This window comes from Mustelus asterias, chromosome 4 (genome assembly GCF_964213995.1).
Source record: "Mustelus asterias chromosome 4, sMusAst1.hap1.1, whole genome shotgun sequence".
NCBI classification, from domain to species: domain Eukaryota; kingdom Metazoa; phylum Chordata; class Chondrichthyes; order Carcharhiniformes; family Triakidae; genus Mustelus; species Mustelus asterias.
Window position 1 is genome coordinate 60665775 of NC_135804.1, and position 24970 is coordinate 60690744.

General features: G+C 39.9%; 1 protein-coding gene across 1 annotated transcript in view; it reads left to right on the forward strand.

Annotated features, from left to right (window-relative positions):
- Positions 1-24970, forward strand: part of trim71 (tripartite motif containing 71, E3 ubiquitin protein ligase) — a 58484-nt gene that overhangs the window by 9099 nt on the left and 24415 nt on the right. Inside the window, exon 2 of the mRNA XM_078211132.1 lies at positions 17634-17801. Coding sequence (XP_078067258.1) covers positions 17634-17801 — 168 coding nt within the window. The remainder of the gene's footprint in view (positions 1-17633; positions 17802-24970) is intronic.

Here is a 24970-nt window from a genome sequence, read left to right on the forward strand (position 1 = left end):
TTAGCCTCTGTGGTAGTAATTCACTTGGCAATTCATTTTGGAATCGCCTGTTTGTAACTAGTACCAATATGACTAGGCTATTCTGTATAGATTTGAAATTGGTCTCTGACTGGAATCTTTACCCTTCCCTTTCTAAAATACTGACTGCCTTGAGTCACCCAAGTTACCCCTCAGATCTGCCAAATTACAAATGGTGTAGAATTATTTCAAAATGTCCTTTACTGGAAGTCATAGTTGCAGGCAATTGTCCTTTTGGTTTTATGGTCTTAATTTAGACTGATGGGGTAAAGAAATATCTGCAAATGTCTTGAATAAAATTTAATTTGGGCTGTCTGAAGAGAAGCAAATTGGGGCTGGACATTCTCCATCCACTGATACGCAAAGCAGGCGGTGGGGGAAAAAACTCATTGTAGTAAGAAAAGCTTTGAATACTAGTTGTGACTTGATGTAGACCTTGGGTGGCAAATTTTCTATTTAAATTTCTTAGGTCAATTTTCTTCAACATTTACTCCAGAGAAACTGTTGGTTTTACTGGCTTCACCTGAGCCTGGATTTATGGTGGTGGAATGTACAATTGAGAAATATGCTGGTGTGTAGAAATTAGGCATATATAGTAGAGGACAGTATAGGAACGTAATATCTCAACTTTTCACTGAAAATTAGTAGCTTTGATCCAATGCATTCCGTGATTAGTTATTTTTTTTGTTTAGGTTCTCGTGGGAAGTGTGGAATTAACTGTATGCTAAAAAGCCAGTAATTTGAGCTGGAATTTAATTAGATACTGCTCTGCACCAAAAGTTGTTAATATTGCAGTTGAGTCAATTTATTGGGGGGGGGGGGGGGGTGAAGAATGTGCAAGAGAGAACTTTTTATTTGGCTATCTCATTTTCTCCTGAAATATGTTCTTGGGTTTCCCCCCCTTCTCTCCCAGTTTCTTTGCACGGAGTACAGTTCCACAATGGGAAATAATTTTTCTTCCTTTCTCGTAGTTCTTGTCAACCAAATAGTCTCTATTATTTTGATAGAAGAGGAAAGGGTAGCATCTAATCATGAAATTAGTAGTAAACCAGCAATGTTGCCAGCTAAAACTAGCAGCATGGAACTTGCAATCTTACCCCCCAAATGTGTTCTGTGTGTGCACCTTCAATTATTTCAGAGACTTGGTGGCTAAGTAACTGTTAGAATGGCAGCTGCTGTTAATGCCTTTCTGCCATTTGTTATTAATGCATGGCACTTTTTTTTTGTCACTGGTGACCTTGTGTTCCTGAGGATATGACCTTAACATGCCTCTTTCTTTGAATTGTGTGCTTAGGGTAAGACTCTAGGCATCCAAGGGGGGAGGAGAGGAATGGCTTTACTGCAGATGGTCTTATTTACTGTGTTTTATGGGACTGAGTTTGGTTTATGTTCAGTTCTTTCATTGCTTTATGTTCAAATCTTTCATTGCTTGAAACTTGCTGTTAGGAAAGGGAATTTTGAAGTTGGGGTAGTTTGACTGGCTCATGCAATGAGAGGGAAAAGTGGATGGGGTGTTCTGTGTAGTGACTTTGGATAAGGACAGAATCTAGCTTGTCTCGGACTGCTATTGTTAGAAACCTGGTCAAATAAGTAGGTTTTGAAGTTTACTCGGGATGGAGAAAGGAAGATGAGCCAGAAAAGCGTTATAGTTGGCTTTGGGAGGTGACAGAATCGGAGATTTTCAGCAGCAGATGGGTTAAGGTGGGGGTGGGCATGGGAAATGTTCATGGTGGATTTGTTGCCTTGCAGTCTTTCCATTGTGACAGATTGGAGCTGCCCATTGACAACACCATTCCCTCCTGTAATTCCATGTGGAGACGAGGCTAGTAGGAATGAAACATTTGCTTTAAAAGTTAGTGATTTGTCCTCTCTGAACAAATTTGCCAGTACAATTTAAGATAATTGTATCTTCTGTCACCTATGAGCTTTTCATCTCGTTACTTTCAAAAAGGGCATTGCATATTGATTGCAGATAAAACCGGCATTGCAGTGATGCTCAACTCTGGGGTCTTTTGATAAAGTAGCAGGTTGTACCCTGGAGCATTAGAGTAATGGCATCAAATAGTCATATTCTGATACTTTAGAGTTGTGAAAACATTGGCGTGATCCTCGAGAGCTATGTATCCTTCCTTGTGGAGGGAAGGGGATAATTTAACAAGAGGCCGCAATAAATTGAGAGGTAATTTAAGTTGAGATGCTAATTGGTTGGCCTGTTACACATGCTGTGTTTTTTTACAGGAATTTTTACATTACCTCATCTTAAAATGAAAGCTTGTAATGTGTGTTTACTGAGCCACCCCTACTGGCTCTTCTTCCAAACCTCTGAATTTCTTGTTAGTCAGCCATTAATTTATTCACACTTTTTTTCCAGCATTTAATGAAAATACTCTGGCGTTTTGCCAGAACAGTTGAAGCTGGCTCAGGTCCAGATGCTGAAGTGTCAACAACTGAAAGTTAAATAATGATTATACATTTTTATTATCCTGTTGACAGTGAGGTTGAAGAAAAGTTATAAAGAAGAACATTGTTTGTATGTATACTATTACCAGATTGATATCCAGATTAACCTGCTGTTCATGTACACAGTTATAAATTTGGGTAGCCAGAGTTTTTAAAAACTCAATTTTTCTGTAATAGTTTTCAGTGAGTAACTGCTTGTACTTTTCATTCACTTTGAAATCTCTCTTTCTCCCCACCCTACCACCATTTTAAGTGTTGAACAGTTAATTTGAATTGATTCTTAATGTACAGATCAATCAAGATTTACAGCACACTGGTGTTTCTTTTTCGGATTACTAGTAGGAATTTCTATAAGAGACACTAAATGGTATAGTGGGGTTATAATGCTATTGCTTAATCTCTGGGTTTGGGTACAGTCTATTTCAGCTGTTTGAAAGTTAAAATGCTTTGAACCAGAGACTGGGCGTCTTGGTGGCACAATGTTTAGCATTGCTGCCTCACAATGCCAGGGACCTGGGTTCAATTCCAGCCTTGGGTGATTGTCTTTATGGAGTTTGTATGTTCTCCCCATGTCTGTGTGGGTTTCCTCCGGGTGCATTGGTTTCCTCCCACAGTCCAAAGATGTGCAGGTTAGGTCAATTGGCCATGCTATATTGCCCATTAGCGTCCCAAGATGTGTAGGTTTCGGGGATGGGGCTTGGGTGGGATGCTCTGTCGGAGAGTTGGTGCAGACTCAATGGGCCAAATGACCTCCTGCACTGAAGTGGTCTCTAAACCCGAGTCAAAATTGTTTATAATTTGGCATGAACAGCCCTGGACATTGAAAGAGAGGCAGTAAGTGGCTGGATGGTTAACAAATAATGCAATTGAACTAAAATGTGCTTCTGAGGTGCAGAGTTCACTTACTGAACATGTCACAAGCTGCTGTACTTCTAACATGGTGAGAGTTGATGTTGATAGTGGGTGCTCAAAATGGCAATGTATCATTCACCAGATGTAGTGTTGTTTTTTAATGGATACTGAAGCATCACCAGCAGTTATTTGGCATGAAATTTCAACAGTGCAGAATGTTTGGTGTCCCAAACTGGTAATGCTTAAATTCTGTAAAGATAGATAGCAATCCACCTCTTAATTCTAATGTTAATGTTGTAAATATTTGATAGTACAAAATAAATAGGTGGCAATGGCAAACTAATGAATCCTGCCTACTGAATGCAGGAGTACAGCTTGTTGTTCTCTTGTAGTTGTATGAGCTAGGCTTGGACATAGTCTCAATCCTTACAATATTTTTAAATTGAGTGAGAAGTATTTAAATTTTTGTTAGTCTTTTTGCTGTTTTGTCTTGATTAGTTTTTCTGTTGACTGCAGTTTGATCGGGAATGTATTGCTGTGAGATGGCTGAGATACCTGTATGGATGGATATGTTAGCTGAGAGTTTGTTGGTAGATATTTTAGTTTGTGGGAGTAAGAAAGAAATCCCAGCAGCGTCCGCTTTGGTCCTTATCTGTTTTGTATGGATGGGCACTGTATAATGATCAGATGCTTCTGCTTTGATTTCCCCTCTTCCCCCAGCTTGGGCCACCATGGCCAATTACTGTCTTTTGGCTAGGTAAGGATCAGGAAGTGAATTTCAGGTCATTCCTCTTTAGGCTTTCGTGTGAAGATATGATTAGGGCCAGCCAGAAAAGTTCTTCCTCGTTCCCCTGATCAAGGAGGCTGCCAAATGGTCTGAACGAGTTATTGAGCTTCTGACCATTCCATCGTCACTCAGCAGTTGTAGGAGAGGAAAGTTGGGGGGCTTTTGAGATTAAATTCTTATACTAGCAGCCTGTACCCAGATGTTCACATTGTATAGACATGGTGCTGTGTGTAATTATTTAAATAAATAGTGCACATCAATGAACACCTGAGAACATCCTTCAGCTATGGAGAGTTTCTTGCCAGTTCAAAAAGTGGAGGGACAGAGGTGAAAAAGCATGAGAAACCAAGGTAGCTCTGAACAGATTGATCCAGAAAGACCTTTATTTTCTGATTCTTGCTCATCTTTCATAGTTCTCCAAATCTCTCCCAGAGTATACACTGCCATATTTGTTCAGTTTTTGCTGGCTGTATTATTCAGTGTCTTCTGGTGGCCTTCATATTGCCCTTTGTGCAGAAAAGAGAATGAATGGTAAGCTTGCTACTGAAAGGAGCCGGGTAACTAGCAACTGGTGAGGCAGGGGATGATGAGCAAAATGATAAGTGGTGGTGCAAGGATCGGCAGGCATCAGTTCTTTGCAAGGCGCTACCTGTGGCAGCACAGGAAGTGATATTGCAGGAATTGTGACTGCATGTAGAGACATGTTCGGCACAACCTTGTGGGCTGAAGGGCCTGTATTGTGCTGTAGTGTTTCTATGTGTGGTGAATGAGTTGTGGTGGGAGCAAGCACAGTCTGATAGAAATTGTTTGCACTTATGTTTGCCCTTTTTGCTTAAAATTCTAACCCAGGGTTTTGGTAGATTTTTGGTGCCTCAAACGGCGGTTAACTCTGATCCTGAACTCGCCCAATGTCCATGTCAAAACCATTTTCTTTCTCTCCTTTTCCTCCTCCTACTACCATACCACACATGCACATAGCTCAGGGTATTGAGGAAAATGTACCTTTTCAATACTGCTACTAAGATCACCAAACTTGGCACATGCCAGAGATTGAACTTGGGGCCTTCTTGACATACATAGTACCCACTGGGGAAATAACTTGCAATGGAGCTCTCCCTATGGAAAATATTCATGACGTGGCATCACAGTGGATTTTGGAAGGTAATAATGGCCAATTTTTTTCTGTAAAGGATGTTTGTGAACATATAGTTATCATGGTCACTAATGCTGAGGCTAGCTTTATATTCCATATTTGAATTTAAATTCCACTACCTGCCACGATTTGAACATGTCCTAGAGCACTAGCCTGTGACTCTGGATTATTAGTCCAGAGACATTACAACTGCACCACTGTCTCTCCTGTGGGACTTAACTGGGAACCAATTTGCAATTTGGGAAAGGAGGTGACATGGTTTGTGGAAGTAATGTTGTTTTGAGCAACACCAACCCAGTTGAAGTGTGTTGCCTATAAATCATATCTTTGCAAATCAACTTGTTACACAGTACTTTGACAAATTCAGTGTTATGATTTGGACGCATTTTGATATTTAACAGCTGGGATGTTGCCAGCATTAAGCTGGCAGATACCCAAGTGACGATTGTACACTTACTTCTGTTGATAAATTAAGGAAACCAGGGCTTTAAGTTTCATGCATTCTTTAATGTACAGTGGAATCATAAAATCATTAGATATGTTTGCTGAATTGTGGTTATAAAACTATTCAGGTAATTCTTGCTCTCCAAACTGGAATCACTGGCTACAATTTCATAATTTGAAAATGGCATTGAGAATATTGATTTGGACAACAGAAAGATGCTTTGTTTCCCTTCAGCTTAACAAAATTGTAATTACCTTGCAGTGAGCCAATTTTTAAAAAGAAATCCACAATATGTAGGCAGCCTATACTTGTTGCTTATCGCAAATTACCTTTGAAGAGGTGGTTTTGTGCTGCTGTCTTGAATTGCTATAGTCCATGTAGTGTAGGTACACTCTGTGCTATTAGGGACTATGCTAATGTTCATTGGAGAGCCTGGCATCTTGTTTTGGAATCCTCTAGCAAGGCCCAGTGGTGGTTGGCATTCAGTAACCACCCCATGTTTTTAAATAAAAATCACTGAGACCTCAGTGCCACATAGGCATCATAGCTGACAAACTCTGGTGCCTTGACGTCAACGTTGCCCTAAGTGAGACTTGACATAACCGGAGCCTCACGCTTAAAGCACTACCTGCCCATTAAGTGATGGAGTCTGCAGACTGAGATCTGGATTTAGCAGCAGCCATCTTGGAATCCATTGAACCATAGTGGAAATAAGTTGCCTTCTATTCCAAGGATCTGCCTAGAAGAGAATGTTATGGAGTTCTAAGATTTTGATCCAGCAACATTGAAGGAATATCGAAATGTTTATAAGTCAGTGTGACTAGGGGAACTACAGGATTTCATTGTAATTGTTCTTTGCCGTGGTGGACGTCATGGCTTGGAAGGTGCTATCAAAAAAGCCTTGGCTGCAGTACATTTTGTAGATTTGAAATATAGAAAATGTACGGCACAGGAGGAAACCATTCAGTCTGTATCTGCGAGCTGGAAAGAGCTATCCAAACGTACCCCACTTTCAGCTCTTGGTCCCACACCCCTACAGACAACTGTTTTACTGGGGGGTGGGGGTGAGCGGGTGACTATTTAAGGTAGTGAATGGAGCACTAATTTAAGAAACTATTTGTCCTGGATGGTGTTGAGTTTTGTTGTTGGAGCTGCATTTATCTTGGCAAGAATATTCCATCACGCTCCTGACTTTTGCCTTCCGGACAGAATTGAGAGTAGGAATGTGAGTTAATTGCCACATAATTCCCAGCTGCTGACCTGCTCAGGTAGCCATAGTATTTACATGGCTGGTCCAATTCAGTTCCTGGTTGCTTGTGAACCTGAGTGTCTTAATTTGGGATTCAGCAATGGTAATGGCTAGAGAAATGTGATGGGAAGGTGGTAAGACAAAATGTTGAAAAGTAAAAGTTACTGGTTACATTGATCAAGTATTGTAAATCTTTCACCAAAGGGAGTTTTCTAATGATTAGGCCATTAAATATTTTTTTGGCCCAAATCTTTTTAATAGAAAATCAATTGAAGATGCTGTAGCAGTATTAAAAATTGTTCAAATAATTGTTGCTTGTACTAACCAATTGAATAGTGTATTCATGTGCTGTTCAGTTGCCAATCAACTTTAGTTTTACAGTATTTGTCTCTAATCAATGTGTTCCTTGGTTTTTCAAAAATCCCTACCTCTAAAATGTTAGTACCTACTCTCGTCTATTTTTGCAACACATTCAGGGTATGTCTCTGGTGGATTGGCCTGCTATATTGTTTCTTGGTGAACAAAGATTTTTATTATCATATGTTTATTAGTGTAACAACTAGGCTTACGTTAACACTGCAATGAAGTAACTGAAAATCCCCTAGTTGTCACACTCCAGAGCCTGTTTGGGTATTGTTGCGAAATTGAGTTTGTGAAGTTGGAATTTGATGTTGGTAAAGATTAAAGATGTAAAAAAAATTGTAAAAATGCTGGAGGGGAAAAAAACATAGCGTGTTCCCTTAAATCTGGTGTTTTGTTACAATGCTTGGAGGTTTAAAATGCAAAGTACTTTGAGTCCAAGCTGAAACATTTGTATCAAAAGTCAAGCAGTAGTCTTGACAAGGCAACCTGTTTGAATTTTGCCCAATCAATTTAAAGCAGGCACTCAGCTACCCAAAACCTATAAGATTTGAATTTGATGTTGACAATATCAGACCAATCCTATTATAGGAAAATTGATAGGTCATCGCAGGTATAAAATAGTGCAGGGAAAAAGGAGAGCAACTGAAGGACTGCCACCTCTCATGCCTTGAGAGGGGCGGAGATGCTCTCAACTCTGCCAGCTTCAGATATCTCGAACGCACCATCTAACTAACGAAAAGTACTAAATCAGAGAGAACTTGCAGACAGAGGAATCCACAGAAGAACTTAAAAAGTTTCCGAAAGCCACAAAACCTGTTTGTATTTTTGAGTGACTGAATTCTATTATTATAATTCTTTTGTTAATGAATGAATATTGCATTTATTTGTACCACATTCCAGCAGAATCTTATTTTATTTGGTATGTTACTTGAGTTAAAGTTCCCTATTAGTGTTTATTTTAAAGAGTGTGTCAGGTATTTGTTAGTTAACCGCTAAATGTTCCTGAAGGACAGTTCACACCTTCCCGCACACTTTTTTAAAAACAGATTACGAGGCGAGGTATTCCTCTTTGGGGGATTTGGCATAACCTCGCAAAAGAGGGTCAACCTCCCCATCATAACAGTACACTGAAGAAGAATTTAGCATGGCGAATGCTCCTAACTAGCACATCTTTCGGACTGTGGGAGGAAACTGGAGCATCCGCAGGAAGTCCACACAGACACAGGAGAGCGTGCAACTCTGCAAAGGCAGTGACTCAAGCTGGGAATTGAACCCGGGTCCCAGGCACTGAGGCAGCAGTGCTAACCAATTTTGTCTTTTAAAAAGCATTTAGACAGTTACATGGGTAAGATGGGTACAGGGGGGTATGGGCCAAATGCAGGCAATTGGGACTAGCTTAGGGGTTTTAAAAGAAAGGTGAATGGGCAAGCTGGGCCGAAGGGCTTGTTTCCATGCTATAAACCTCTATGACTCTCTTACAATGTGCCACTGGGTTAGGTGGATTATGATGTGGAGATGCCGGCGTTGGACTGGGGTAAACACAGTAAGAACCTGGTGTTGTTAAACTTCTTATTAGGTGGATTATCCATGGTAAATGTGTGTGGGATGGGAATAAGGGGAGAGCCTGGGTTTGATGCTCTTTCTGAGAGTCGATGCAAACTTGATGGGCCAGGTGGCCTCTTTCTGCACTATAGGGATTCTATGAATCCAGTGATGGAGCTCGACAAGAATATGTTGGCTAATTGCCTTTTGTGCATTTTGAATTTATATTTTCCATACCACACTGCAAGAGCTAGGGTTTAGCAGATTTCTTATGCTGCCAATGGTATAAATTGAGGTGGAGAGAATATAAAATAATGAACAGCCTAATTTTTCAAATTGTTTGTTGTTTTTGAAATGTTGGATTCGAGTTGCTTTTATGCTACCAAGCTAACGAACCGATCAATGATTCAGCTTGTGAGGCTTGTTTAAAATCACAAAGCAAATGAGACTTTTTTGGCTTGGAAGCAATTGTTAATAAGATCCACTGATGTTTGCCACAAGTGCTTGTGCACATCTAGTGACTTGTGTTATAAAATTGCCACTTTTGGCATGTAAAATGTGAATATGATTTCATGAAGGGACATCTGGACAATATGCAGCATGGTTTTGATTAGGAAATTTCGATCTCCCTTTCTCCATAACCCTCTGCGTTCTGCTAGTTCTGACCTCTAGTGTATTCCAAATTATAATTGTGCTCTCATTGACCATACCTTTAGTTGCCAAGGGCCTAATCTCTGGAATTCCCTTCCACGCCTCTCCACCTCACTTTCCTCCTTTGACGCATTCCTTAAAACCTTGCTGTTTGACCAGGCTTTTAATCATGACCTAATGTGACTGGGGGATATCACACTTTTGTTTTATAAAAATCGTGTGAAATATGTTTCATTCAAGCAGTTTTTAAACAAATGCAATGCATGCTGCCGTAGAATTTATACTCTGACTGAGATTATGTTGTATATTTACATTAAATTTTTGAGATTTGATAAAATAATGTAGCATATAGTGTTGGATTAAAATCTAAAATGTGCAAAGCATTTGACAAAATGCATATCCACTTGGGTTGGCCTCGTTTATTCAGAATGGTTTTGAATTAACAGCATTTAACATAGATGTGGAATTCTTGCCTGATCCATTTCGTTGGAGCTTTGAAAGGATAGTGCCCCTCCTCCTCTCAGTTGTGCTGCTGTAGAGTGTTAGATTTCAGAAGCATAGCATTCCATTATATTCATCTTTTTTTTTAAAAATAGAAGTTGAAAGAAAGTGGTATGTTTGTGTGACCACCAGAGGAGCTATTCATGAATTTAGCATTTTCTTTGCAGTGGTCTCATTGAAGCATTTAGCATATGCTCCTCTGCTGTACTGCTTGAGGAGGGAGCAAAAGGTGATTCTTTTGACCTGCTGATCATGTTTCCTATTCCCCCCCCCCCCAACTCCAAGGAGATTGAATGGAAATAGAGCCTTTGTTTTATATGCTAATTCCATACAAAACAGGATTTTACTCCTCTGCCTGGTTAGCTGTGTCTTGAAAGTTTTAAGAAGCAAAATTTCTTTGGACTGTGGGTGAATGGCTCTAAAGTTCTAGTGCTTTTCAGTGGGTTTAGATTTCAGTCACACGGATTTTTTTCCTAATTTAGTTTTGTGGGCCAGTGGACTGTACACCAATGTAGAAGACGGCTGAGAATTGTTCTGAAGAACTATAAAGTTATCAATTTTATTGGGGTTTTGACAGGAGAATTTGCCTTCCATTTTCACGTGCTGAAGCTTTTCACCAAATACTTTTTAAAGCTCCACATTTTCCCCTTTGAAGCTTGTTTATGAGGCTTGAGGATTCAACAGTGGTCTGTGCTGGTTAGCTGATTTCATGATGTGAAGATGCCGGCGTTGGACTGGGGTAAACACAGTAAGGAGTCTAACAACACCAGGTCAAAGTCCAACAGGTTTATTTGGTAGCAAACGCCACTAGCTTTCAGAGCACTGCTCCTTCATCAGGTGAGTGGGAGTTCTGTTCACAAACAGGGCATATAAAGACACAAACTCAATTTACTGAATAATGATTGGAATGCGAGTCTTTACAGCTAATCAAGTCTTAACTCCACTCACATTGTCTGTACCTTTATGTGGAATTGGTATTAGAGGAGGAAATAATTTCCCATGCAACTGAAATTAATGCCTAGATCGCAAGTTGCTAATGTATAGAGAATTGCTCTTTAGATGAGATAGTGGAGATGAATTCTATGACTCTAAAAAGCATTTAGACAGTGACATGGGTAAGATTGGTTTAGAGGGATATGGGCCAAATGCGGGCAGTTGAGACTAACTTAATGATTAAAAACTGGGCAGCGTGGATAAGTTGGGCTGAAGGGCCGGTTTCCATGCTGTAAACCTCTGGCTCTATGACTCTACTTGGTCCATTTTGGAACTGATCAGCATGAGTTGGTGCCCACAGAAAAGATGTAGAACAAAGAATCAGTTTGGAGAGCCAAAACTTTAGATATCCTGCTTCTTGAGAGGCTGTGGTTTGCCTCTGCCTTGTGTTAATAATGCAATGGGAATCAATGTCCTTTTCTTCTGTTGTTGGTTGGTTTTAACAAATGTCACCAAATCCAGTATATTCATCTTTTTTCTAAATAGAAGCTGAATGAAAGCAGTGTGTTTGTGTGAGATAAAAGGGGTTTTGCCCTTCAAACAGGGATACGTTCTTCGTGTCATGTGTTGAAAAAGTTGTAACGAAAGTTGACTTCCCTTGCCCAATTGCAAGATTGTGGTCTGGAAACCACTTGTTTTCATATTTAACATTCAAAATCTGACAAGATTTTGGGCCTGGGATAAATGTACTCCACCTGTGAAACTGTAGGAACCTCACTTGGATGTCTACAAAATAAAATTGCATCTAAAAATCCTCCAGATTATTTGTTTGAAATACATTCTAATGCAAGTGATCTTGCATTATGATCTTGTATTCTAGTTCTAGATCTCTCAGCACTTGTCAAGTCTATGGGGCCTATTTGCAGACTCTTGAGGCAGGCGAAAGTAACAAGTGTCCCATGTGGTCACTCCTGCAGCACATTCACAGAAAATGCTGGAGAAACCTAGTAGGTCTGACAGCATCTGTGGAGAGAGAATAGAGCCAACGCTTCGACCCTTCAAAGACAGCATTTGTTTATGTTTCAGAATCCAGAATTCACAGTATTTTGTCTTTAACAGACTAATAATGTTTCAATGAGTCACAGTTTTTACATGGGATAAGTGCTGCTGCAATCAATAGCACTTGTATGCACTATAGAGATGGAAAAATCTGGAGCTCGAATTCTACCGTACCAGTGCCAATCTCTAGAGCCCATTGGATCCCAAGATTTCCAGTCCAACAGTGCTATTCTGGAATCCATCTGGATAACAGAATCATGTCTGCACAATGGTACTGAGACATGCATGAAGTTAAATTGAATTAAGGAGGTCTGTGAATTTGGACTTTTATTCTTTTGAGGATATGGTGAAAAGAACATTAACATGTTCTTAGTGCAAAGCTTGAAATCTGTTGTGTTCATTTCCTTTCTCATTCCCTTTCCAACAATTTAACTAACATAGTCAATATCTCAATGTTATCAGAACCTTGACATTTATCTGTAGCAAAATAAATAGCTCAATTTATATTGCCTAATTTGGTTGTGCTCAAATCTATGCTGAAATTCTGTAGTGTCCTGTTGTATCTGGATGACTACAGTTGTGGCCATCCAGGCTCCAGAAGCTATATGAAAGAAAGCATTATGCTAATTCATATGTCAGAAGGAAGAGCTATGACTGACTAACAGTTTGATAATTGTTTTGAATTTATTTTTTGTTCTGGCGTTTAGGTAGTGTGGAGCAGCAAGGGTGAGGATTGTTAAAATTAGGAGAAGCGTTCTTTCTATGAAGCAATTAGAAAGATGTTGGAGGTGACATTTTTGGGGGTGGGGAAAATGATGCCAATTACCTTGTGTTGAACTAAAATACATCTTGAAACACATGAATGTGTCTTTTTAATGAGTGGACTGGGTTAAATCGAACTATTATATTTATTTTGGCCACTGACTCTGAAGTCCAAGTATTCCACAATCAATGTATGGCAAACTTTGACATTAAGGCATACCGGTTTTGACTGGTCTTGCCAAATGCTACCAGTCTACATGCTGAAGCAGCTGCAGCCATGTTTGATAGGACATGATCTCTGTAGGAACAATACTATCCTTCGCATGTACAGATAGACCTGCTCATGCATGTATTGATGGGTGCGCACGATGCAGCTAGCTTACAGGGAGGTGAAATAAATGTTTATTGAAGTAATTGTTCATTTAATTAAAAACAATAAAAGGTTTTTGTTGCAATATTTTGGAACAGATTATAATAGATTTTATATACAAGTGAATGTCTGGCTTTAGATACTAATTTGTGTTCTTAGAAAATTGAAGTGTGGCGTGTATCATTTGGTGATGTTCAAATTCTGCCTGTGGTTTTATGATGTTTAAGAACCATATTAAACATATTCCCTGTTACCAAGAGTTTTTAAAAATAGACAAAGATTGATAATTTGACCTGAGAACCTGTTTAAAATTGTACCAGTAAAGAAAGCCTAGATGTTTATATATAAGATTAAGTAGGTAGGAACTTAATGTAGGATTTGTAGCCCTAGACTGTATGTCCAGGTAAACCTGATATGTTTGTTGAAGATGCTGCAGTTTTGATGCCGCACCCACCATTTGTCTGCAGGCTTTTGTTTTTGGTGTTCATTCAAGGTTCATTTCCCCTGTTTTTCTTGACAATCTGTATATTCTTGTGAGCAGACAAATGAGTTGATTCATTCTGCTTTACTACAATTGATAACTTCGCAAAGCATAGGAACAATTTGAGTTATTCAAACAGTACTTTCTCATATGACCTAATGTTTAACTGAGGGCTGGAATCTTTACACATGAATTGGGAGCAGAGTAGGCCATTTGTCCTCTTGAGCCTGCTCTACTGTTTGGTAAGATCATGGTTAATCTGATTGTGGCCAAAACACGACATTCCTGTGTACCCCAATAACCATTGACTCCCATGTTAGTCAAGAATCTATCCACTATGATCTATCCTTTGACGACTCTGTCCTCTTTGCAACTTACTTTCCTACTTATCTTTGATTAGCAATCATTCATGTGGTCCTTTCATTCACATCATTATTGTAAGAATTGAGGGCCCAGTGCTAAACCTTGTGGCACTCGACTTGTCACATCTTGCTGACCCAAAATTGGCCCATTTGTTGATACTCTGTTTCTTGTTAGCCAATTAATATGTTACCATCTACACCATGAGTTCGTATTTTGCGTAATGACCTTTGATGTGGCATCTAATCAAATACGATCTGGAAATCATCTTGTGTATGCAGTTAAGTGGTGGGAAGTTGGTAGATGCCCATGATTCTCCTAGACATGGTTTTAGTAATATTTTCTCTGACATTCTGAACCAGTTGAAGACTATTTACTTTCACCAATGATGACACAGGAAAACAAAGAAGGAACTTTTCACAAAGCATTTGTAGACTTCCTGGCACCATGATCAGAACAGCACTAATGGAAGCCTTGGAGTAGGTCTGTTCCATGCTACCTGCCACATTTGACCTCGGGAGCCAAAGCATGCCAGTGTGTTCACATAGAAACTAGAAGCAGAAATAGGCCCTTTGAGCCTGGTCTGTCATTCATTATGATCATGGCTGATCTCTAAATTTGAGACCCCCTCCCCCACCATCCCTTGATCCCATTAGCCCCAAGAGCGATATCTAATTTCTGCTTGAAATCAGACAACGCTTTGGCCTCAACTACCTTCTGTGGTAGTGAATTCCACACTCTGGGTGAAGAAATTTCTCCTCACCTCAGTTCTAAAAGGTTTGCACCTTATCCTCAAACTATGACCCCTAGTTCTAGACTCCCTCACCATCGGGAACGTTCTTTGCATCTAACCCTGTTGGAATTTTATAAGTTTGAGATCCCCGCTCACTGTTCTAAACTCCAATTAATAGAATCCTAACTGATTTAGTCTCCTCATATGACGAACCTGCCATCCCTGGGATCAGCCTGGTAAACCTTTGCTGCACTCCTTCTATGTATGGCAAGGTCATCCTTGGTCATAAAGACACCCCCCCCCCCCCCCCCCAAACTACTTTCCGTGGTAGTGAATTCCACACATTCACCATTCTCTGTATGGAGAGAGACTTACAATTCTCTATATTGTATAGTTGCCCTATACAATTGCAGTAAATCATCCCTATTCCTATACTCAAATCCTCTTTTGCCGCCTTCACTGCCTGCTATATCTGCGTGCTTACTTTCAGCGGCTGATGTACAAGGACACCAAGGTCTTGCTGAATATCCACCCCTCTCAATTTACACCTATTTAAGTAATCTGTCTTCCTATTATTGCTACCAAAGTGGATAACCTTACATTTATCCACATTATACTCCCATCTGCCATGCATATGCCCACAAACTCAGCCTGTCCAAATCACTGTGCATCCTCCTCACAGCTCACTCTCCACCCAACTTTGTAATATGTCAAATTTGCAGATGATACATTTAGTTCCTGCTTCTAAAGATATAGTATCGTACCTATGATGTACCTTACACTGAAATATATTTGGAAGATGCTTTAGCTGAACAATCCCATGAGTTCACTGCATTGATCAGAGTTCAGGACAGGTATGTGTCTCTGAAAAGGACAGGAAAGGCAGGATTCAGGGACTGGACGTACAGGGAAATTGAGAGTCTAGTCAAAAAGAAAAAGGATGCATACACAAGGTCTAGGCAACTAAAAACAGATGAAGCATTTGAAGAATGCAAGAAAAGAGCTCAAACGGAGTTAAGAGGGCAAAAAGGAGTCTCAAAATATCCTTGGCAGACAGGATTAAGGAGATTTCCAAGGCATTTTATATTAGGAACAGGAGGGTAGCTAGAGAAACAGTTGGTTCACTCGAGGACAAAGGAGGGAAATTATGTGTAGAACCAAAGGAAGTGGGTGAGATCCTTAATAAATACTTTGCATCGGTAATTACAAAGGAGAGGGACACGTCAATTAATGGTGTCTTGGAGGGATGTGTAAACCCTTTAGAACAAGTCATTACGAGGGAGGAAGTGTTAGGTGAATTACAAATCATTGCAGTAGACAAATCCCCAGGGCCAAATGCTATCTATCTCAGATTACTGAGGGAGATGAGATGAAATTGTTGGGCCTCTAACAGAAATTTTTGTTTTTTCGGCCACTGGTGAGGTCCCAGAGGATTGGCTATCCTCCAGTGTTGTCCCGTTATCCAAGAAGGGTAGCGAGGATAACCCAGGTAATTATAGGCCAGCGAGCTTGACGTCAGTGATTTAATTTAATGGAGTTTTTTGAAGAGGTGACAACAATGATTGACAAGGGAAGGGCTGTGGATGTTGTCTACATGGACTTTAGTAAGGCATTTGACAAGGTCCCTCATGGCAGGCTGGTGCAAAAGATTAAATCTCACGGGATCGGGGTGAACGAGCTAGATGAATTCAAAACTGGCTTGGCCATAGAAGAAAGAGGATAGTGGTGAAAGGGTTTTTCTGAATGGCGATCTGTAACTAGTGGTGGTCTGCAGGGATCAATGTTGGGACGTCTGCTGTTTGTAATATATATAAATGCCTTGGAAGAAAACGGAGCTGGTCTGATTAGCAAGTTTGGGGATCGTACTCAGATTGGCGGAGTTGTGAATAGTGATGAAGATTCAGAGAATACAGCAGGATATAGATAGGCTGGAAAATTGGGTGGAGAAATGTCAATGGAATTTAATCTGGACAAATGCGAGGTGATGCATTTTGGTAGATCCAATTCAGCTGGAGCTATAAAATGGCAGAACCATCAGGAGCATAGACACAGATCTGGGAGTACAGGTTCACAGATCCTTAAAAGTGGCAGCACAGGTGGAAAAGATGGTGAAGAAAGCATATGGCATGCTTGCCTTCATCAGACGGGGCATTGAGTATAAAAGTTGGCAAATTATGTTACAGTTGTATAAAATATTGGTTAGGCCACATTTGCAATACTGCGTCCAATTCTGGTCACCACACTACCAGAGGACGTGGAGGTTTTGGAGAGAGTACAGAAAAGGTTTACTAGGATGTTGCCTGGTATGGAGAGTATTAGCTATGAGGTAAGATTAAATAAACTGGAATTGTTCTCCCTGGAAAGACAGAGGCTGAGGGGTGACCTGATAGAAGTTTATAAAATTGAGAGGTATAGATAGGGTGAACAATTGGAAGGTTTTTCCCAGGGCAGAAATGACAATTACAAGGGGGCACAAGTTCAAGATAAGGGAGGAAAGGTTCAGTGAAGATGTGCGGGGGAAGTTCTTTTTACACTGAGGGTGGTGGGGACCTGGAATGCACTGCCAAGTGAGATGGTTGAGGCAGTTACATTAGCCACATTTAAGACTTATCTTGATAGACATATGAAGAAACAGGGAATAGAGGAATACAAGCGGTTGGTCTAGATAGGTAAACGTGATTGGCGCAGGCTTGGAGGGCCAAAGGACCTGTTCCTGTTCTATACTGTTCTTTGTTTATCCCAAAACGCAAAGAACAATGTCATGTTTGCTGTGTCCATTCTGAGTGTTTTTATTCTGCAGATAAATGAAGTTGTTTCCTATTTTGAGCAAAACTGATTGACAAAGCAAGCCTCAAATTCAGTTTAGTCTGACATCCTAATTTAAATAACTAACATTGATTTTCTTCTCTTCCAGGTGATGCGTCTGTACTGTGATACTTGCGCTGTCCCAATTTGTCGAGAATGCACAATGAGCCGTCATGTAGGGCACAGCTTTGTCTACCTCCAGGATGCCGTACAGGACTCCAAAGAAATTACCCTACAGTTGTTGGCAGATGCACAGCAAGGCCGACAGGCAATTCAGGTTTGTAAATATGAACCTTCAAGAAGTAGTAATATTCTCCCATATCCTTTTGTTCTGATTTCTTAAATCTTGTTCTGTCCTCGTTTCAGTTTAACTTCATGAGTCACAAGACTTCAATTATATTTCTCAGCTTATTACCTCCACTTTTGCCTTTTCCCTTGTGTGTTTCCTCAGCTTCTGAAGAAAAGACCTTTTAAAATACTTCAGTAAATGTCCTCAGTATATGTACAGATTATCCCCACAGTAATTCCCAGTTGGCCACGAAGATTAAAATCTTCATTACAGCTGAGGTCTTAGCACTGATCATTGCAATTAACAGTACCATTCACACTGTTAACATTTACCCTTCATTTTTCAAATCCACCCCCTCTTAGGAGCCAATAAACTTGCCTCAGTGTATGGTGTGATGTCACCTTTCTTTTATTATGCTCTTGCAATGCTCCTAATTTTGTTCCCTATTTATCTTTGCACAGGTTTCTGTGGGTCTTGATGGCGATGATAATCGCTAAATAATAATCACATGGGCAAATGCAGGTTAATTAAGGAAAGCCAGCATGGATTTATTAAAGGCAAATTGTGTTAGCAAACTTGATTGAATTTTTTGAGGTAACTGAGGGTTGATGATTCTGCTGCTGATGTGGTGTACGTGGACTTAGAAAAAGGCTTTTACTGTGCAACACATCGGACTTGAGCAAAGCTAGAGCTCGTAAAACAAAAGGGACAGTAGCAACATAGGAAATGGTAATAGAAGTTGATTGTTTTCAGACTGGAGTAATGTTTGTAACAGAGTTCTCCAAGCATTGCCGTAAGGACCACTGACCTAGGCATTGGTTTGAAGAACTCAATTTCAAAATTTGTAGATGGCTCAAAACTACATATTGTGAACCGAGGGTAGTATAGCATTTCAAAAGAATACAAGCTGTAGGGGAAATGTGTGAACAAATGGCAGATGAAATTTAATGCAAAAAAAAGTGTGAAGTAATACATTTTGCTAGAAAGAATGTAGACTTTGAAAATAAGGGTACAATTCTGAAGGGGGGTGCAGGCACCAAGGGACCTGGGTTTTTTTTATATATATATATATAGCAAGGAAGTTGTGCTAAATTTGTATGAAACACCAGTTCTCCCTCAACTGGAGTATTGTGTTCAGTTCTGGTCACCACACTTCAGGAAGGATATGAAGGCATTAGAGTGCACAAATTCAGAGTAATGCTTCTAGGGGTGAGGAATTAAAGTTATCTAGAAATATTGGAGAAGCTGGGATTGTTTTCCTTCAAGAATAGGTTAAGAGGAGATTTGATAGAGGCATTCAAAATCTTCGACATGGGTGTGGACTGACTGGATGTAGAGTAACTATTCCTGTTGGAAAAAATGAGAACTAGAGGGCACACATTGAAGGTAGTTAGCAGAAAAATCAATGGCGACATGCGGAAAAACGTTTTCACAGTCAGTATTTGGGCTTTGGAATGCACTGTCAGTCTGGTGGAAGTAGGGTCTGTTGAGGCATACAAAAGGGAATTGAATTATTAGCTGAAAAGGAAGAATGCAGTATTTTAGGTAGAAGTAGGGGGAATGGCACAGTTAAATTGCTTCTTCAGAGAACTAGCACAATGTGACTGTTTCACAGACTGTTGCTGTTGAAAGTTAGTTTATCAGCAAATTTATAACTGCATATCCAAATTGTGTATTTGAAGAGCAGGAGATCCACATTAATTCCTGAGCATCTTACCAGCCTAAGAAGTTTTTGGGTTGCTTCCAACTCATGTCTAAGTCCAAACAGAACATGCATTTTTTTCATCCTCCTGTACATCACTCTAAGGAACTATTCACATGCCCAGAGTGTGTGCTGCCAAAATGGGCTACATTGCAACTTCAGTTTTCACTTGCTCACTCCTTTTCCCCCAAGTTGACTAATTAATTATGTTGTAGTGATCGAACATGCACACCTCTGGTAAAGGCCTATATAGTTGTGTTTAGATGCTAAATCTGTGACCAATGATTCGTTCTCATCTTAGCACAAAGAATGATGAGGTCGGTTTTAGCACAGCTAGCTGAGGTCAATTACCTGAACTCAGACTAGTGTTTGAACCTCTGACCTTTTGTATAGCTCAGCTATCAATTTGCTGAATGTCATAACAGGGTTTCAAATGTTAGAATGTAAACAAGCAGTGAAAGGTTGAATTGAAGTCTAGTATTTGTACACTTAGAAGCAAATATTTCCAGGTACACACTACATATTGTGCACCTCCTATCTATTGCCAACGCCTAAATGTATTTAAATGCTTCAGGTGATATGCAGTTAATATTAAAAGCCACTTTAACTGCATCCTGAACATTTCTTGGATTTTGGCAGCTACCATATCAATAATTTGTTTATCATGTGTTCACACCCAGCTGAATGGCTGTTACAGGAGTGTGAGCTTCAGGTAAGTACATCTGTGTAGATGTTGTGCAGCACTGATTTTTTTTGCTCCTGTGATTTCAAAGCGAATGAGTGCTTGCTCTGGAATTATATTCATTTTGTGCTGCTATTTAAATGCTGCTTGCAGGATACCCAAACCTTTTGTCCTGCTTGAACATACCTGGTGTGGGAAAATCATTAGCATACGCTGGATATTGCTTGTTTGTAGGGGTGTTAAGAGTACTTGCAATTGAGTTTTAAAACAAAATTAGGTTTGCATTCTCTGGAAATTTGAAACGTGCATCTTTCCAGGAGTGATGTGGCTGACTTTGTTTTTTTCAAAAAGGAACCATCAGCTATCATTACAGCAGTTTTTAATGCCTGCAATCCTGTCATCTTTTCTGAAGGTGACTAAAATGATGTACTGTGCCTTGGGAGTGGTAAATACTCTGATGCCTTGCACATATGAAAGATTATTCCTCCACAGTAGGTGTAGTGTCATTGTATAGCATCCTAATCTTGTCTTTAAAACCCTTTGTTAGTGCACAATTTCACCAGGATCAATGGTTACTTGTTAGAGCATGAACCTTGCTTTCTGTTTGCTTGACCACACTCTGCTCCTGTCCCGCTAGACAAACATTACCTCCTGCATTTGGACATTGTGAATTGTTGGAGGGTTAAGATTTAGGGTAAATTAAGTATTTTAGTGAAGCTTTTCCTATTCGGTTATTGCTGTGTTGTATATCATTTTGTTCGAGATGATACAATGCTGCCGTCCTTATTTGGATGTAGCTCAAAGGATGCACAATGGTTTTCTATGGAGGTTGCACCCATTTTGCTAATTTCAATTTGCACTTTAATTTCCTGCCAATCACTGCACTTGCTGGAACATAAACATTTGCACAACGTATTTAACAGCATGTAAGATGTGGAAGCTGTTCGATCTTTAATTTGATTTGCACTGATACCATAAGGTATTAAAAGACACAGGGTTTAAAAATGATTAAAATTTCATTGTAATGCCAGAAAAATTATACTGCACCCAACATTTTGGTTGTAATTTTGGACCTTGGGGTAATTGTAGGAAATTCAATATATGCCTCTTAAGCTGGGACCAGAGCCATTATCAATGAGTTGGGATGTATTCTACCCAGTTGCTGAGTGCACAATTTGCAACGGATCAGTGGTTTCTTCTCTGGTATAGAAGGAGGTTTCTGCAACATGCAGAAAGACCATTCCCTAAAACATAAGCCATATTTAGTGCTTGCAGAAGTATTAAGGATTGATTGTCACTGACTTGCTCTGCTCAACCTTCTTCAGTATTGGCTGTTTGTGTTCATCAGGAAGCTGCCACTTTGTACTTAGCGCCTAATAGAGCAGGAAATTCCTTTTTCCGAAATGTAGTCTAATGAGAGAGTATTTGGGGTGGGGGTGGAATTTCTTTTGTTAATTGAAGAAATTTTAGTTGCAGTAAGCTTTTTTTGGCTACTCCATTGATGCAATACCCTTGCTTGTGCATTTAGTTCAAAACATGACCTAGTGAATTAAACCTTATGAGTCCAAAAAGCTGAGAAATTAACATCCCCTGATAAACAAAAAACTGTTGAGAATTTTTTCATAAAATATACTTCCGATATTCTAACACCTCCATCCCCCTCTGAATCTTAGTTTACTCCCTGATGACTCATTTGTTCAGAGTGTACATCTGGTGTAGTACAGAGGCATGCAGATTGCAGAAGCCCAGGTTTGATCTCCTTGTTCTATGCTTAATAAGTTGGGTCAGCAGTTAGTAACTTTGGATTCCCGGTTCTGAGACTTCTTGGGCACCATACAGTCAGGGTTCATAGGATTTATTATCTAGTGAACTTTACAGTAAATTTTGAGCTGTCTTCCAGGGTCAGTGTTTTTGCCTGTCCCACAGTTAGCTTGGCTGGTTGGGCAAATTGCACTCAAATAATGGAGACAAGTGAGGTATTTAACTCCATCCTTTAGAAGAAGATATATTGCGAATGAAGCATGATAGATGTGCTTGTATCTTCATTTAATGCCTGAATCTACAATTTATTTCACTTATTTTGGTGAGATGGTGACAATTTATAGTACTTGTATTATGCACAGGTATATGTATATAATGTACATAAATTAGTTTGTATAACTATTGTATAACATTGTGGGTGGCACAGTGGTTAGCACTGCTGCTTCACAGCACCAGGGACCTGGGTTCGATTCCCGGCTTGGGTCACTGTCTGTGTGGAGTTTGCACATTCTCCTCGTGTCTGCGTGGGTTTCCTCCAAGTGCTCCGGTTTCCTCCCACAGTCCAAAGATGTGCGGGTTAGGTTGATTGGCCATGCTAAAAAATTGTCCCTTAGTGTCCTGAGATGTGTAGATTAGAGGAATTAGCGGGTAAATATGTAGGGATATGGGGTTAGGGCCTGGGTGGGATTATGGTCGGTGCAGACTCGATGGACCAAATGGCCTCTTTCTGCACTGTAGGGTTTCTATGATTCTATGAACTTTCACAAGATTCAATCACTCTCTAGATTCATAATAAATAGATACATAATTGGAAAATGGATTCTGTCAGCCTGGGAAACGTTCCACTGTCAGGATGTAACTGCAGTAACTGAACAGCCGTGGCTTAATTTCACGTGCCCACAATTGTCCTCCTTTATAATCTAAATTGGACTGCTGTGATTTATTTTAAAGACTGAGATCCTATACTTTGAGTTTTCAATTTCACATCTATTGGGGCCGTTTTTTCTGAGTCCAAAACAGCCTAACTGGAATTCTAAACACCATTTAAATGGAGAGGCTGGATTATATTTGCAGTCCTCGTGAGCTATGCTGTAATATATGATGTGGGCATGATTCTTTTGCTGCATTAAAAACACCTTCCTGTGGGTGGGGTGGCAATGTCTTGGTAAACTCCCTCAATTTGAGGTGCCACATTTTTATGTGAATCAGCTGCTGGGTGATGGGAGGAAATGATGTGGAGATGCCGGCGTTGGACTGGGGTAAACACAGTAAGAGTTTTAACAACAGGTTAAAGTCCAACAGGTTTATTTGGTAGCAAATGCCATTAGCTTTCGGAGCGCTGCCCCTTCGTCAGATGGAGTGGATATCTGCTCTCATACAGGGCATGCAGAGACACAAAATCAAGTTACAGAATACTGATTAAAATGTGAATCTCTACAGCCAACCAGGTCTTAAAGATACAGACAATGTAAGTGGAGGGAGCATTAAGCACAGGCTAAAGATGGGAGGAAAACCAAGTATAAGCACTACATTTATTTTCCTGGGCTATATTCCTGCTGTTAGTAGCAGAGGAGAGCAGACTAAGCTTTGGAGAAAAATGGGAAAGTGGGAAATTTGCCAAGTAATGGATCTTGTGAAGGATCCTAATGAGACATAAACTTGGTTATAACTGCTGTAAGGAATTTGTATCTGGTTACACAGTCAGTGTTTAAAAGGTTAGTAAATCTGTAAATTTTAAGTGCCAGCAGTTGAAATGGAATGTACTTGGCTGTTTATGATTTTAGTTGAATATTTTAAGCCTCAAATAAAATTGCAAGTAATTTTATTTTGATTTAATATCTTACCTGCCATTTGAATAAATTGAACTGTACGTTGTTCCAAAATAGAGAATATGAAGTTGCAAGTTGGTGAAAAGAAAGATTGTTCTGCTCATGCAATCCCCTAAAGATGAACAACCTATAGTGACGAAGTTGGTCAAAGGAGCTGTGCTGATGTCTAATATCTGCAACTCGGGCTGAACCTGATCTGACTTCTGTGACTTCTGTAACTCTCTCCCCCAACTAATTTCTGCAATATATCAGTGCTTCAAATAAGCTTTGCTGAAATAATGGGACTCAGAAGATTCAAATTCTTTTTCCAGCTGAGGGATGGTCTTCGAATTGAATCTGCTTTTCAGTACACCTAAAAGTGACCTAACATATGAGCAGGGGCAAAGACCATCCTGTAATGGTCTGGGAGATTGTCACAGCCAAGCCTAATGTCATATTTCTGGTATCAGAAGGCGCATTTCTAATGAGATGTCCACATAGCGATCAAGACTGTTGTGTTTTTGGTCTTATACTTGCTCAAGTTCCAAAGTCATTCCAGTAAGCAGACTTCATATGTTCTATGATTCAACGTGCAGCCTTTATTGCCCATTATCTGGGTAAATAATGGCAGGACCCAAGAATCATTACTCAGGAACCTTGCTTTGTACATTGGCTGCTGGAATGGATCATATGCTGCTTTCTTTGAAATACACGTCTTAGTAGACAGAGACTGAGCTGTTTTTTATTTACATAAGATGAATCATAAGTGGATCGTGCATGTCTGTTCTCCTTGATGCAACAAAATACCACAATTATTTTTCTCTGGAGAAGGGATGTTAAAACACACAATTCTTTTTGTACTGTTTAATATAGCTTAGTCTTAGAATTGACTCCGATCTTCTGGTCAGTACATTCTACTCTGGCTGCTCTCTGCAAAGTTGAAGCACTCTAATCTAAACATGGATAGAACTTTCCCTGGGATTTTCCCAATCTGCCACTGAAACTTCAGAAACCAAGATGATGCAGTTTAAATGGCCATTTCTCTGGTTTATATTTTGTGGGAGAATGGGCAACATTCCACACCTTCAAGTCAATAGAACCCACCTGTCCATGGGTTGTCAGTGATTCTGCCAATCAATGCACCATCTTGAGCCTGTTTTTGCCAAGCTGTCCACAAAAACATTCAAGCAGCCTTTGAGATGTA